Genomic DNA, 15,571 nt, shown 5'->3' with positions numbered 1-15,571 from the left:
TGTTGCTTAACCCCGGGCTTAGGAAAGCACTAAGCACAGCTGTGCTAGGAGTCTTGATGTGTTCAGAGGGAGCATTTACCCTCAGGTGGGGAAACCACCACCTAGCCCTGCCACCTCTTCACTGTCCCTAGTCTAGACGGTCCACAGGTGTCTTGGAGGGGGTGGGGAGTGACTGATTGGTCACAGAGTATATGGGCACTCCTAGCCCAGCTGGGTAGATCTTTGATAGCATCTCTCTCCCACACCTCCATCCCAAGCCCCACCTAGCCTTTGACATGTATGGGTACGAGTGAAAGTTGCAGAAATGACTATTCAACAACTATTTGCTGAGCAGAGACTCTGATCCAGGGCCACTGTCGGTGGCCAACTATCTGTGGATAATCCCAGCTTTTATGGGGCTCGGGGAGACCAGAACGGTTGGGCTGAGATGGAGGGAGCACAGGCTAGATCAGGGCGGTGCTGGGGGGCCCAACCTGGGGGACAGGATGGGTTCCCTGGCAGAGAGATGTGAGCTGAGAACTGAAGGATGAGCGGATGGGGCAAGGGGAAGAAAGGAGGTGGCAAAGCCTGTGCAAAGGCCTTGAGGTCAGAGAGCAGGCCTGGCTTTCCAGTGAAATGAGAATTGATTGGAATAAGATCGAGGCGGCTTGTGAGGCTGGAAGCCAGCAGGGGCAGGGAGGAACCATGGAGAATTCTAGGCCAGGGAAGGGCAGGGAGTCCAGGGCTCACTGATGGGACATGTTTGGAGGATCGCTGGGCCATGTGGAGTGGGAGAACCAGAGACAGATGTGGAAGCCACTGCAGATAGAACAGGCCATGGGGGCAGCGGAGTGGGGGCTGTGGTGAGGAGGAGAAGCCTGGGGTCCTGCCAGAGAGACTCCTACTAAAGAACCAGGAAGAGAGGTGAGGAAGGGGACGGGGTGGAGGGGCGGATGTCAAGGCAGTGTCGAGCAGTTGGAGAGTTAACTTTTCAGGGGAGAGGGATGTGAGGACGAGACCTGTGACTTTAGCCTCCAGAGTCGGTCCCACTGCAGCGGCAGAGGAGTGAGCAAGTGGAACCGGAGTGGAGACCCCTGTGAAGGGAGAGGCGGGTGTGGAACGGTGCTGCTTGAGGTGGAAAAGATGTTGACACATTCTGTCAAGGTGCCGAGGGGAGAATGAGAATGCAGGCTGAGGAGAAAGACCAGAGGTGGTGGCTAGGCTAGCGGAGGGGCAAAGGCATCACTCCTGAGGGTGCCTGTCTGTGGTCATGTCCAGCTCGCCTGTAAATGCTGTCACTCTAGACAAAGGGATGGGAATTCATTTCCCCCAGGAATGTTTAGTGAGTACCTACTACACACTAGGCTGTGTCCTAAGAACTGGAGATACAGACCTGAACAAATAAATAGCTGCTGAGTTGTACGCTTGTGGGAGGTCAAAGGGGATCACGAAAAACACTTAGGACAGTGCCCGGCACAAAATAAAAGCATAGTCAATGTGAGCTGGTTTATTACTATCACGCAGCACAAGTGTGTTGGAAGAAGAGCCCCAGGCAGCCCTCTTGCCAGCCTGGCGTGCTAAGGACGGCCCCCCTTCACAGGAGCCGCAAGCTCCCACCCCCTCCTGAAGCCCCCACCCCCTCAGAGGACTGGGCCCAAGGACTGCTCTGCCACGGGGGCAAGCTCTCCGCGGATGGGGAAGGGGAGTGGGGATGTCCCGCAAAGTTGGGGTGCCATGGGCTGCAGGAGCAGACACAGGTGGTGCTAGGGCTCTTGATTGCTTGATGTTCCGGTGGCTGCCCAAAGGGTCCCGTGCCCCCCACCTCTGCTGTGGGGGATGCAAGGATGGCTTGAAGGCCGCGGTCCCTCTAATAGTAGAGCTCCTGATCCCACCAGCCTGGGAGAGAGAGAAAGGAAAACAGGGAGGTGCTCAGAGGTATGGATCAGTGGAGGTTTGATACGGAGGGTCAAGCTTTGCACAGTGGCGGTATCGTAGCCAATAAGGTTTATCCAAGGCGTGATTATTGCTGATTGATACGGAGGGTCAAGGGTTTGGAGGTCAAAGACCAGAGCAGCTGTTGTGAGAATGTTCCAGCCCCCCCAACCCCCTGGCCTCCAGTCTCCACACTCACTCCCTGGGCAACAGCGAACTCCAAGTTTCCGGATCTCGTCATAGACGAAGATGAGGAGGCCAAAGGGCATGGGGACCAGCCACCACTGGTACCTGAAGGCACAGGCGGGATGGCGAGGTGAGGGCTACCCTCAAGTCTGTGTCCCTGTGCCCATCCCTCCACTCACAGCTCACAGCCCCTCACCGAATGGGCATGAAGTTGAAGATGTTGGGCATTCCGGGGCAGTAGCACAGGAAGCAGCCGATGCAGACCTGGAACACGATGGCAATCACCAGGATCCTGTTCCTGCGGGTGGGCAAGAGGGGACGGGCTCAGAATGGCGGGTTCAGAACAAAGGCCATGGGGAGCTGGGGACCAGACGGAAAGCAGGGCACTGCAGGGTCAAAGGATGTCAGCTGGAGATGTTCCAACAGTGGACGCTGGCCCCGTCCCATCTCCCCTTTGGCTGAGGAAAGCAGAGGGGCCGGGTGAGAGGCAGGTGGCGGGAGCCAGCTATAGATAAGGAATGGTAGCGCCTGGCACCCGCACATGCGCAAATTGGTGCTGGCGTTTGCTGGCTGCAGTGAGCCCTAGTCAGGATCTGGTGGGAGCTGGAGCCAGGGCTTGGAGGGTAGGGCGGGGCAGGGGCGGGGCTGGCTGGGGACACCTGAAGAAGCCCTGCTGGAAGGCAGAGAGGCGGCGTGTCTTGCGGATGAGGACATCAGCGATCTGGCACATCTCGATGCTGATGAAGAACACGGTGTAGCAGGTGTACTGCTGGTACAGGCGCTGCCCGAACGTCTGTGGGCCAGAGGGGAGCAAAAGCATCCTGAGCCCAGAGGGAGAGGCTCTGCAGTCAGCCAGGCAGTCAGGGCCTGGGACCGTGAACCCCTGACTGCTCTTTCCCTTACGTCAGAGGCTGGAGTGGGGGAGAGGACGGATACGAATCTGCCAGGTTTGCAGGACCAAAGAATGTGGGGCCTAGACATCTTGGTCTCGCAAGCCCGGATGTCAACACCTGGGCACGTGGTAGGTCAGGCAATTGCTTTCATGATGAAAGGAGGGATGTAGAACCTTCCGGACACCCACAAGAAGGCACCTGGGAAAAGGGAATCGGGCTCCTAGGGCAGAATTTGCAAAGTCCGGTGACTCCAGTGCCCAGGCAGATGGCAAAAATGAGTGAAGTAGGCCAGAAGAGCCTATGGGGAAGAGAGCACGTGCCCCGTTTAAAAGGGGCAACCACTCTTCAGACCATTTCTTCAGTGTAACTATTTATAATACCAGCTAGTTGTGCCAGGAACGCTAACTCTGCTTCAGGTACCACGCGTCTCACATGTATATCTCACTTAATGCCCCCCGGTAAGCGTAGGAGGGAGACTGGTGGTGCTCACACTTCAGCATTTCTGAATCCTCAGAAAGGCTGGTTATGACAGACTCCCAGGCCCCACCCCCAGAGGCCTGGGGTGTGGACTGAGAATTTGCATTTCAGACAAGCTCCCAGGGGATGCTGTCGGCCGGAGGACCACGCTGTGAAGTCCCTGAAGTAGATATTAGTATTATCTCCACTTACAGATGGGAAGACTGAGGCACAGAGAGGCAAAACAACTTGCCCCGTGTCACACAGCATGTGAGGAATTGTGGCAAACCATGAATCCAGGCAGTCTGGTTCCAAGGTCTGCATTCTTAACCGTGATGGCAGATGTTTAAGGAGAATATCCTGACCTCTAACACCGCAGGGCACACTAAACACACCTGCTAACCGAATCGAGCCTCTCCGGGCTCCAAACCTTCATGAAAGCCCGCCACACGTGCAAACACTCTGTGTACGTGATACTGCAGTGACAATAACAGAATAGGGGCCCGGCTCCACACCAGAGATGATGTGCTACTGGAGGGCAGGGAGGGGACATCTGCAGCTGTGACCATCAGCGGCAGGAGTTTGGAGCTCAAGACAGTGGTGGGAAAGGGCCCAGAACTGGCAGAGAGTCTGGGATGCTCTGCCTGAGCTCAATCACACGTGGAGGATGGGGTGTGGGCCCACCCACAAGGTAGGTGGCACTGGAAATGAGGGCGACACGGGATGGGGTGGGGCGAGGGCTCACCCACTCCTGGCCATAGCTGTCCTGCAGATCCTGTAGGTGGTGATTCTCCCAGTATGGCCGCAGCCCCACACACAGCAATGGGAACCAGCCCTCCTGGGCCATGGCCGTAAAGTAGTCAGTGAAGCCGGCAAATGATTGGATGGCACCTGGGGGAGATGCAAAGAGACACAGGGAGAAAGGGATGAGACACAGACAGAGACATGGAGAGAGACAAGGACATTGAAAGGTAGGGACACAGAGAGGAACAGAGACACAAACACAGGGACACAGACAGTGACAGACATGGAGAGACACAAAGACAAGGATCCCAAGAGAGATCAATAGGGACGTAAGAGACAAGGCACAGAGAGAGACAGAGACACACACCCAGAGACAGGGTCATGTAGAGCAGGGCCAGAGACAGAGAAGGGACACAGGGAGGGATCATGGCAGACACAGACTCAGAGAACAACAGAGACCCAGGATCGAATCCAGACCCCAGGATCTAGAACAAGCCAGAGCCCCAGTTAGAGACTCCAAGGCAGGTGAGCAGCCCCGCAGGGAGCCCCGGGCTCCCTGGCCCCACGGGCGCTCACCGATCTGGAAGTAGGAGTAGGCAGCCAGGGGCTCGTTGACCAATCGGTCGCGCTTTGGGTTCCGGGGACGCAGATGCATGATGTCACTCTCTGCCTTCTCATATGCCAGGGACACAGATGGGAACTGGCCAGGAGCAGAGGGAACTGGGGTTAAGGGTTTGCCTGAGCCCCTGTCCACTACCTGTTGGGGTCCCCCTCCCCCCCACCTCCTGCCAGCGGACAGAGATAGGACTGAGGTTACGAGGCAGGTGACCACACAGGCAGACCTGCCTAGACAGCACGGATCAGCCAGTCCATCCAACAAAGCAATGTTTGGTCCATCCCTCCAACAAAGGTGTGTTGTCTTGTCCGGTCCACATCCCTGTCCACATCTGACCTGATATCCACCTCCATCAGAACATCTGGATTTACCTCCACTATTGCATGTTCTTGTTCTCTCTCTCTCTCTCTCTCTCTCTCTCTCCCTCCCCCACCTTCTCTCCCCCTCTCTCTCTCCCCCTTACTGTTTCTTTGTCCCTGTCTCTGTTCTCTTTCTCTGTGACTGTCTCTGCTTTTGTATCCCTGTGTTCCTATCTTTCCTTGTCACTATCTCTGCATCTCTTCTGTCTCTGTGTCCCTGTGTCCTCCTCCCTATCCCCCACGCCATCTGTCCATCACTGCAGAATGACAGCAGAGTATACTGATCAAGAGCAGAGTCCCTGGGGCACCTGACTACCTGGGCTCGAATCCCAGTGTGCCACTTACTAGCTGTGTGACCTGGGACAAACCGCTCGACCTGTCTATGCCTCAGTTAGCTCATCAGTAAAATGGGGGTGATAAATAAAGCCCATCCCACTGAGCGTTTGTGAGGACAAAATTAATTAACACGTGTCTGGCCCAAAGAAGGCACTTAGGCAAGTGCTGTTGAATAAATAAGTCAACGTGGCCATGCATCTGGCTGCATGCATCCCTGTATCTGTGGTTCTTTTTCTGTCTGTCTGCCTTGGGGCCTGACAGTGTTTAGCTGTCAAGGCTGTTGAAGGGTGTCTGTCTGTGATCCAACTTTCACCAGATATGTGTGTTAATGTCTGAGTCCACGTGTCTATGCCTGAGTGCCCACCTGTGTGTCCACATCTGTAGTTCTGTCTGGGACTACCTATCTGCCTGCCTGCATATCCGCATCTGCCTGTCTTTGTACACACGTCTGTATCATTGTGTCCAAGAGTGTCTGTCCGTGGGCACTGCACGGGTGGGAGCGTTGGGGCTGTAGACTCACGATGTCAGTGCAGAGTTCTATGAAGAGGATGGTGATGCAGCCGAGGGGCAGGGGCACACTGACAGTAATGTAAATGAGGTACGGCGTCAGCTCTGGAATGTTCTTGGTCAATGTGTAGGCGATGGACTTTTTCAGGTTATCAAAGATCAGCCGGCCTGTGGGGTTACAGAAGACATCTCAGACTCCTCGCTGCCCAGTTCCTCCTGTGCCCACACTGCCTCCCCCAGTCTCCAGCCCAGCTCGGACCCTGCTCCACGCCCGTCACAATGGAGGCAAAGTTATCATCCAGCAGGATCATGTCAGCCGCATTTTTGGCAGCATCCGAGCCAGCAATGCCCATGGCCACGCCGATGTCTGCCTTCTTCAGGGCTGGGGAGTCGTTCACGCCATCCCCTGTCACAGCCACGATTGCACCCTGCAGGGAGTGGGTGCGGGTAAGGGGTGGTCAGTGAGAGGCCAACCCAGGGCCAGCCCAGCCCACGGGCCGCCTTCCTCGGCAGAGTCGTACCAGTCGCTGGCAGCTCTCCACAATCACCAGCTTCTGCTGGGGACTGGTGCGAGCAAACACCATCTCGGGGTGAGTACGCAGTGCCTCCACCAGCTCAGACGGGTCCATGTCCTTCAGCTGCATGCCATTGATGACGCAGGCACGGGCATCCCTGGGAAGGAGGTAGGAGGGCATCACCAGGGCCTCAGTCTGCCTGGGGTGTGGAGAGAACCATGGGGGGTGGGCAGAAGGGGCTTACTTCTTATTAACTTGGTCCAGAGGCACGCGGAGGCGGGCAGCGATGTCCTCCACTGTCTCGCTGCCTTCTGAAATGATACCCACACTGGCTGCAATGGCCTTGGCTGTGATGGGGTGGTCACCTGTCACCATGATCACCTGTTGGGGAGGGGACCGTCAGACCCTTGTTGCCTTCAGATCAGCCCACTCTCCTCATCCTCCCTGGTGGACATCTACTGATACACTCATTCACTTATTCAACCAGTCGTGACCACCTGCTGTGTGCCTGGAAAATGTCAGGGACAAAGCAGACAGACAAAAATCTCTGTTCTTGTGGAGTTGGCACTCTAGTGTGGGAGACAGAAAACAAACAAAGTAAAGGAATGAATGATACAGCATATTAGGAGAGGGGAAAAAATAACCTGGGTAAAGGGGATGGCAAATGTTGGGTGGAAAAAGTGGTGTCAATTTGAAGTGTGTCCAGGGAAAGCCTCATTGAGAAAGTGACATCTGAGCAGAGGTCTGAAAGAGGTGAGAGAATTGGCCACATGTAGAACTGAGGGAAGAGTGTTCGTGACAGCAGGAACAGGCAATGCAAAGACCCTGGGGTGCGAACATGCCTGAACTGTTGGAGGAGTCGAGGGAAGACCAGCACGACTGGAAAGCGGTAAACAAAGAAGTGAGGCAGGGGGGTGCCTAAGCAATAAGCTTAGAAAGGTAACAGGGCCAAGCTCTTCTAGGGACTGGGTCTTAGAGACCATGAGAAGGACATGGCTGTTGCTTGCTCAGTCTTGGCTCCCCAACTCTTGATTTGTCTTTCAGGAACCATCCCCCACCCCCAGAGTTGAAGTGAGGTCTCTAGCCAAGAATGGGCAAGTAAGCCCAGACCTAGCCAACCGAGGCATCCCACCCCTAGCCACAGTGACTGGTTCAGGGAGGAAAATGTGACTCAATCCGGGACAACAGCAAAAGAGGCACTCTTTTTCTGTAGGGTGGCTAAACAGGTGGGATGTCAGTTGGAGCTGCTGGGGGGTGGTCATCTTTGTCGACCAAAATGGAGGGACTGCTTGAGAATAAAGCCATCAGAGGGAGAAGTAGAACCAAGACATGGAGAAAGGCAAATTCCTAATGACACTGAATCCCTAGATCCAGCTGTACCTGAAGCTTCATTCCCCAGAACTTTTCAGTTTCATGAATCAATATATACTTTTTTTGGTTCAAACCACTTTCAGGTAGTTCTCTGTCACAGGTAGTTCTCTGTCTCTGTTTGTCACCCCCAAATACTGCTAACTTCTGTTCTCACCCCTGCCTGCTCCCCTTCCTGGTTGCATACCCGGATGCCTGCTGTGCGGCACTTGAGCACAGCATCAGGGACGGTGGCCCGGGGCGGATCTATCATGGATACAAGTCCCGCAAAGCACAGGCCACTGGTTGGAAAGTTCATGGCCTCCACATCGAAGGCGTAGCCGGGAGGGTAGTCCTTCTCACTCAGGTAGAGCTGGCAGAATCCTGACCAGAAAACAGGGGAGTCAGAGAGGGGTCCAGGAAGCCCTTCTCCAGCAAAGCCAGGTGATGAGTAAAATAACAAGGCCCCTTGTACCAAGTACCTACAGATGCCTGACCATCATCAGATGGCTGAATACTTCATTCACATGATGTGAGTCTATTATTACAACCCACCTGTGAGACTGTTAGCATGCTTATGTTGCAGATAAGGAAACTGAGGCCTAGAGAGGGGCATTTCTTGCCAGCGGTCCCACACAAGTAGGATAAATGATCCAGGATTGAACCACAGGTTTGTGTCTTCCAGGGTTGAGGCAGGGGTTAGGGAAATTTAGGAACCGGGACAAAATGTTGAGGGAGATCAGAGGTCAGGACAAGGATTGGGGAGTCTTGAGTTGAGGCAAGGATTGGAGGTCAAAGGGTCAGGAGGAGGACACTGACAGGTGGATGTGAAAGCAGGTCAAGGTTGGGGCAAGAGGTGGGAAAAATCAAGGGATGTCAGGTCAGGAATGGGAAGTTCCCAGGGAAGACAGGTGGGAAGGAGCTGGGTCAAGATAGAAACTGAGGATGGACAAGGGTCAGGACTGAGACAGGGAAAGTCAAAGATGAATGTGTGTACTTGGGCAGGTCAGCTGTGAGCCAGGGATGGGAAAGGTCATGGTCAGGGCTGGGTGGGGAAGGTTGGGCAGGGAAGATTGGGCAGGGTCTGTGCTAGCTCCTCCTCACAGATTGGTTTACCATCTACTGTGGGGGTCTCACGAGCCCTGGGGGTCTCACCAAGCACGCGTTCACCCAGGCCTCCCAGGCTAAGGTAGGCAGTCTGGAAAGCCTCCCGCCACTGCTCGTCCAGCGGCAGCTCCTGGCCCTTGATGAGGATGGAGCTACAGCGTTCCAACACGCGCTCAGGGGCGCCCTTCATCACCAGCACGTGCCGGGGGTCCCGCGGGTCCTCCAGTGTGTGGATGGACAGCTTCGGGCAAGGAAGGGGACGGTGTTAAGGACCAGGACAAGGGGGCGGGACTTGGGAGAACGGCGGGGTTGACCGCGCTGGGGCGCAGCCGGAGGAACCTTTGGAGGGTGCAGCTTGGCTGGGGGTGAGGGGCTAGAGTGCCGGACAGGTCTTTCGTAGAGGCTGAGGGTTAGGGACGCAGTAAGGAGCCTGAGCGCAGAGAATGGAAAGAATTAGGGTCGGAGTTGGTCTGGGACGGAATTTGGACTGCGAGCTACCCCCACGGAAGGCCTGAGAGCTGACGGTGAGCCCCCAGCTAAGGGGCTGGGGGGGGGGGGGCGGGGGGGGGTGTGTAGTGGTTGTGGGCGGGGCTTGGCTAGGAAGGGGGAGGGAACTAAGAGAGAAACCCTGCGGTAGGCCAGCCCCGAGTGTGGGTGGGGCCTGAGATGGGCAGGGTCCACCCTGTGGGAGGGGGTCTGGGCGGGACCCGGCGCACACCTGGAACTTGTTGGTGGAGTTGAAGGGGATCTCGCAGACTTTGGGGAAGCGCTCACGGTAGCCCATGGCGTTGCCTAGGGTCAGCTCCGAGAACTTGAGCAGCGCAGTCTCGGACGCGTCCCCGATCACGATGCGCTGGAAGCGGCGGCGGGTGTCAGGGGCGAGCCTGGCTGCACCAGGCTCCCGGGATCCCCCGGAGTACCCTATGCTCTCACCTTGGGCACCGGCACCGCGTCCTGGCCCGACTTGAAGGCAGCGCGGTTGCACAGCGTTAGCACGCGGCATAGCGCCCGCCACGTCTCCGAGGACTGGTCAAACGTCTGCCCTGCAGGCCAGGCGTCCAGGCTGGGGCCGCGAGGGGACTCCTCGCGGGCCCCAGACCCGGAGCAGCGCTCTCCCATACCAGAACCGAGTCCCTCTCTCTAGATTCAGGACAGGGTCACCTCCCAGACCTGGGTGGGACCCAAACCCCTCCTCATACCCCAGGACAGAGCCTTCTCTCCAGACCCAATACTGAGTTTCCTAGGAGACCCAATACCAAGCCCCTTTGCAGACCTAAAGCTTCACAGACCCTTGCCCCGATCGGGATGGAGCCCCACTCCATTAATGCAGATCCCTCCCCAGACTCCCTTCGGTAACCTCAGAGCTCCCTTCCAGGTCTCTAGCGTCTACCAGATCCTGCCCCAACCCCGTCTCGTTCGACCCCCACACCTGACTGGTCTTCCGTAGTGTCAGCCGAGTGGATGTGGTTGTCAAACCAGAGATGGGACACAGTCATGCGGTTCTGAGTGAGGGTCCCTGTCTTGTCAGAGCAGATCACTGATGTGGAACCCAGTGTCTCCACTGCTTCCAGGTTCTTGACGACACAGTTCTTGCTGGCCAGTCGCTTGGCTGTCAGGGACAGGCAGACCTGGGAGAAGGGGTGAGAAGCGCAGGTAGGGGGCCCCATCCTTGCTTCTAGTCCTTCCCTTCTCTCACAGCACGGGGAGCCTGCCTCCCAGCCACAGTACTGTGTACACAGCATTCCTCGGCAAAACCCATGCTTTTCTTGCCTCTGTTTTTTCCGGCCTGTGCTTTCTTCCACTTGGGACACCTCCCCAATCTGCCCAGACAGACATAACTAGGCCCCTCTCTAAGCTGCCCAGGCTGAGGTTCTGTAGGTTCTCTTATCAACACAACCAAACTGAGAAAACGGACATCCTCTGAACCTCCTCTGGGGCTGGTCTTGGACTGGGTGCTAACTGTTGAGGGCTGCCCACACTGGACCTCAGCCTCCTCCTGTCAAGGATGCGTCCTGTTCATCTGTGAGTCCTCAGTGTTTGGTATAGGGTATGGCCCAGACTAGCGTTGGTGAGTGTTTGCTGAATGGATGGATAGATGGAGAGACAGGGGGTGGGGAGGATGGTTGATGGGAAGGTGTGTGGGTGGGAAGTGAGGGGGTGGTAGGACAAATAGGGAGACGATGGAGGCAACCCTGGATGAATGAACACACAGATGGACGAGCCTCTCAGCTCTCTGCACCTCTTTTCTGTCTCCCCAACTCACCGTGACAGTGGCCAGCAGCCCCTCGGGCACGTAGGCTACCACAATGGCCATGAAGAAGACCATGGCCCGCAGGAAGGTGTAGCCAATGCACATGGCCACCACAAAAAATGTGGCGCCGAAGAGGATGGCCAGGCCTGCGATGATGTCCACAAAATGTTCGATTTCAATCGCGATGGGGGTCTTCTCATTTTCTACTCCCGATGCCAGCGATGCAATGCGCCCAATGATGGTGCGGTCACCTGTGTTCACCACCAGGCCCTGTGCCGTGCCTGCAGTGGGGCCAAGAGGGCGCCTCAGGGACAGGTGGGCAGCAATGGGGGTGTGCACACAGTGTGAACTGCAGAAGGGGAAGTCATGGGAGATAGAGGGGCAGGATGCCCCGAAGAGGGGGTGGTCACGTGAGGTGGGCAGGCAGTGTGGCTTCATACATGGCAGAAGAAGGGGAGTGGAGGCAGCCGTGGGGAGTGTGGAGGCAGCGTGGTCAGCCGGGGGGGCGGGCAGGGGCCTCACAGACCTTCAAGGCACATCGTGGAGAAGAAGGCGATGTTGCGGGTCTCCAGGGGGCTCTCGTGTGTACATTCGGGCGAGCGGGTCTGCGGCTCAGACTCTCCAGTCAGCGAGGAGTTGTCCACCTTGCAGCCCTGGGCCTGGAGGATCCTGATGTCCGCTGGCACTCGGTCCCCGCCTTTCATCTCCACCAGGTCGCCCACCACAAGCTGGTCTGCATTGATCTGGAACTTGTCCCCATCTCGGATCACAGTTGCTTGCTGTGGGGCAGGGGCACAGGATTGAGGTGGGCAGGGGTGGGGGTGGAGGCCACTGAGTGCAGGGGAAGGTGGGGAGATGCAAAGAGGGAGCTGTGGAGGACCTATGGGCGGAGCGGGAGGCTACAGGCTGGGAGCAGGTTGGGCCTGGTGGGAAGGCCCACACAGACAGACGCCAGGAGCCTCCCTGCGCCCGCCCGAGTGCACACAGGGAACTGAATGGGGACCCACCTGGGGCACGAGGTTCTTGAAGCTGGCAATGATGTTGGTGCTCTTAAACTCCTGGTAGTAGCCAAAGCAGCCGGTGACCACGACCACGGCGATGAGGGCCAGTGCCAGGTACAGCTGGGTAGAGGCAGGAAGGGGGCCAGGCTGATGAGAAGGGGCCGGAAGATCCCTGCGCGGGGGCGCCCGCCTGCTCCCTGTCCCCTGGTGTTCTTGGGGTCACCCCTGTGGTTTTCCCTGCTTTACTAGCCACCACATGCACTGTTCCCCGTGGCCTGTGTTCCCTGTCCCTGTGTTCTCCACGTCCCAGATTCAGCTTCCCTGTATTCCCAGTGTCGTGTACGTATATCCCATATTCTCTGGGTCCTGAACCCTACATCCCCCATGTCCCCATATCCTATGACTTGTGCCCTGTGTCACCATGCATCCTTTCCTGCGTCCTTTTGAGTCCTGCATTCCACATGTCTGCTGTCCTCTGTCCCCTCATGTTCTCATGCCCTATAGTCCCTGTGTTACAAGTTTCGTGTTCTGTGTTTTCATAATCTGTGTGCCACCTCTATGTGCCCTGTGCCCCAAAGTGCACCCTCCTGTCCCCATTTCCATGTTAGTATGCTGTCGATCTTATGCTTCATATTCTGTGAACTCCACGATCATGTTCCAAATTCCAAGTCCCTATGTCCAACATCTCCTCATGTCTGTGTACCTCTAAGTACCCATCTGGTGGCACATGTCCTATGACTTTCAAATCCCTGTCAATGCCACACGTCCCTAAGTTCCCACGTCTCTTGTTCTGACCCCTGTCATATATCCAATGTCCTCTTGTCCCACATTTCAATATTCTCTGTCTCTGTGCTTCCTTGTCTGCTTCATGTCTCTCTAGGCACTGTATCCTGAGTCTTCTGTCCCCTATGTCCCTATGCCCTGTGTCCCATGTCTGAGTCCCATGTCCCTTGTGCCCTTGGTCTGTCCTGTGTCTTCTGTTTCCCAAGTCGCATATCTTAAGTATTATATTTCTACGTCTTTGTATCCCCACCCGTGTCCTCCATATCTGAGATACATTCTCTGTGTCCCCTGTGACCTGTGTCATCGGGTCTGCCCCATATCCCAGTATCGTTCATCTCCCCCTCCTCTTGCCCCCCGTGACCTATGTCTTGGAACTGCATTTCCACGTGTCTGTGTCCCCATCCTGTATCCCTCGCGTCCTGAGTCCATGCTCAATGTTCTCTATCCTCCAGTTCCCTGTGTCCCGCGTCTCCCCACAGCAGCTGCTACTCACATTGTCGTCGGTGGTGAGGTCCCCCTCACTGGCCTGGATGGCAAAGGCAATGAGACAGATGGCAGCAGCCACCCACATGAGGCACTGCAGACCACCGGCCAGCTGCCGGGCGAACTTGACATACTCAGGGGTACCACGCGGCGGCCGCAGGGCATTGGGCCCATCCCGCAGCAGCAGATCCGCGGCCAGGCTGGCAGTCAGGCCCTGGGGACAGGGCAGGTGGTTGCAGTGGCTTCCAAGGGCTTTCGTCTCACCACACGCTCCTTGGTGGGGGTAGCTCTTCTGTCTGTCTCTTTCCCCTCTTCTCCCCTCTGTCTTGTGCCTCTTCGTTTCTGTGTCATCCTTGCCTCTGTCCTGCCCCTTCCCCCTGCCCTCCGCCGAGTCTCTCTCAATTTTCCTGCCTGGTTCTCTCTTCCTGCTGTCTCTGCTCTGCTTCTCTCTCTCATCTGCCTCTTTGTCTCTCTCTGTCTCTGCCTCTCTGCCTCTTTTTATCTGCTTCTCCTACTCCATCCCTCTCTCTATTTGGCCCTTTCTCTCTAATGCATTTCTCCCTTTTCTTCCTCTCTCTCTCTCTCCCTCTCTCCCCTTCTCTGCGCGCACCCCTCCCTCTGCGCCCAGCTCACCTTGGTCGCACTGGTCTGGTATTTCTGTTCCAGCTCCGCGACTGACAGCTGGTGGTCGTTCTGCGTGGTGGGGGCAGGACAGTCACTGTCCAGCTCTCACCGGCCGCACTCCTGCCCCCCACCCAGCCCCCTCGCCCCTGCTCACAATCTCCATCTCCTTCTTCATGTTCTCCAGCTTCTCCTTCCTCTTGCCTCCTTTACTGCCTGCCTTCTTCTTGCTCATCTTGGCTGCCATGTCCCCACCAGGGCCAGGACCCAGCTCTACTGAGTACATCTCGTAATTCTCCTGGGGATGAGAGGAGCAGGGAGGCATCAGATCCCACTGAAACTCCTGCCTCCAGCCTCCAGCCTCCCGACCCCTGACTCCGGGCCCCACTCACTGCCTTCCCCATAGTGCCTGGTGCAGCCACCCTCCTTTGCCGAGACAGAGCCTAGGGTCTGGACTGGCCCTGATATACCCAGGGAGGGAGGAGGTGGAGCAAGACTGCCCCAATTACAGCTGATTGTGGGGCTCCTTGGGGTGACCTCCAGGCCTAAGCAGCTCAGGTATTACCTACTGAGCTGCCCCAACCTGCCCAGACCCATCTCAACCTGCCACTGAGATCAGGGGACCACTGAGGATGTCCATCGTAACAACAAGAACAGCAAACATACGGTGTTCATCATGTGCCAAGCACCAGGCTCAGGGCTTTCCTGTATTAACTAATGTAACCTCACAACATCCCTTTGAGACGAGTACTATTCTTTCCTCTCCCTACCACAGAGATGGGGAAACTGAGGCACGGGATGGTTAAGTCACTTGCCTGTTGTCCGCAAGCTCGGACGTGGAAGGGTCAGGACTCAGAACCAGGTGGGCTGGCTGCAGGGTCCTCTTCCAGGCCACACTGCCCATGCCTGACTCCTGGAGGGGGAGCGCGCTCACAATGGTTGCTGTAATAGCTGTCGTTTAGGGAGGACTTCCTGGTTCTGGCTCTGCCCAGTGTGCTTTGTGTGAATGTTTCATTAGCTCCTCACCCTATAAAGTTATGTTCTCTTACTGGCCGCCATTGTACAGATGAAGAACCCAAGGCACAGAGAGGTTAAGGACTTGGTCTAAGGCTGTGATGACTAAGTACCAGGGGCAGGATTCCAGCCCAGGTCTGACCCCGGAGCCTGGCTCTCGTATGGTACCACCAGTGAAGAAGCCCACAGTTCACATCAGCAGTTGGTGGCAAGTGTGAGCCAGGCCCTGCACACATGTGACCTTGGGGGTCCCTGCAACAAACCCCTGTGCGGGCGGCATTAACATTCCCGTTGTGCACAGGGGAAACCAAGGCCTGGAGAGGTTCAAGGGGGTCCCGGAGGTGCCCCGCACATCCAGCCGTAGCCATTACAGGTGCTCCCATCTCCACTCCAACCTGCCCGCGTGGGGAAACCAAGGAACAGAGTGGGGAAAAGACGTCT

The 15,571-nt window shown here is 56.5% G+C and overlaps 1 protein-coding gene across 1 annotated transcript; it reads right to left on the bottom strand.

Moving 5' to 3' along the window:
- Window positions 1-1,471: 1,471 nt before the first annotated feature.
- Window positions 1,472-15,377, bottom strand: ATP4A (ATPase H+/K+ transporting subunit alpha). Its single transcript, XM_043600788.1, has 22 exons — window positions 14,932-15,377; window positions 14,274-14,414; window positions 14,129-14,188; window positions 13,506-13,709; window positions 12,236-12,349; window positions 11,755-12,007; window positions 11,241-11,509; window positions 10,407-10,605; window positions 9,911-10,020; window positions 9,696-9,830; window positions 9,026-9,218; window positions 8,079-8,254; window positions 6,768-6,904; window positions 6,530-6,680; window positions 6,268-6,436; window positions 6,022-6,176; window positions 4,767-4,890; window positions 4,192-4,337; window positions 2,757-2,890; window positions 2,294-2,395; window positions 2,111-2,202; window positions 1,472-1,875 (listed from the first exon to the last, which is right to left on the bottom strand). The coding sequence occupies exons 2-22, from the start codon at window positions 14,400-14,402 to the stop codon at window positions 1,847-1,849; spliced, it is 3,081 nt and encodes a 1,026-aa protein (XP_043456723.1). The 5' UTR covers window positions 14,403-14,414; window positions 14,932-15,377; the 3' UTR covers window positions 1,472-1,846.
- Window positions 15,378-15,571: the final 194 nt, after the last annotated feature.

This window comes from Prionailurus bengalensis, chromosome E2 (genome assembly GCF_016509475.1).
Source record: "Prionailurus bengalensis isolate Pbe53 chromosome E2, Fcat_Pben_1.1_paternal_pri, whole genome shotgun sequence".
NCBI classification, from domain to species: domain Eukaryota; kingdom Metazoa; phylum Chordata; class Mammalia; order Carnivora; family Felidae; genus Prionailurus; species Prionailurus bengalensis.
The sequence above is the reverse complement of the archived record's forward strand: the minus strand, read 5'-3'. Positions and strand labels throughout refer to the sequence as shown.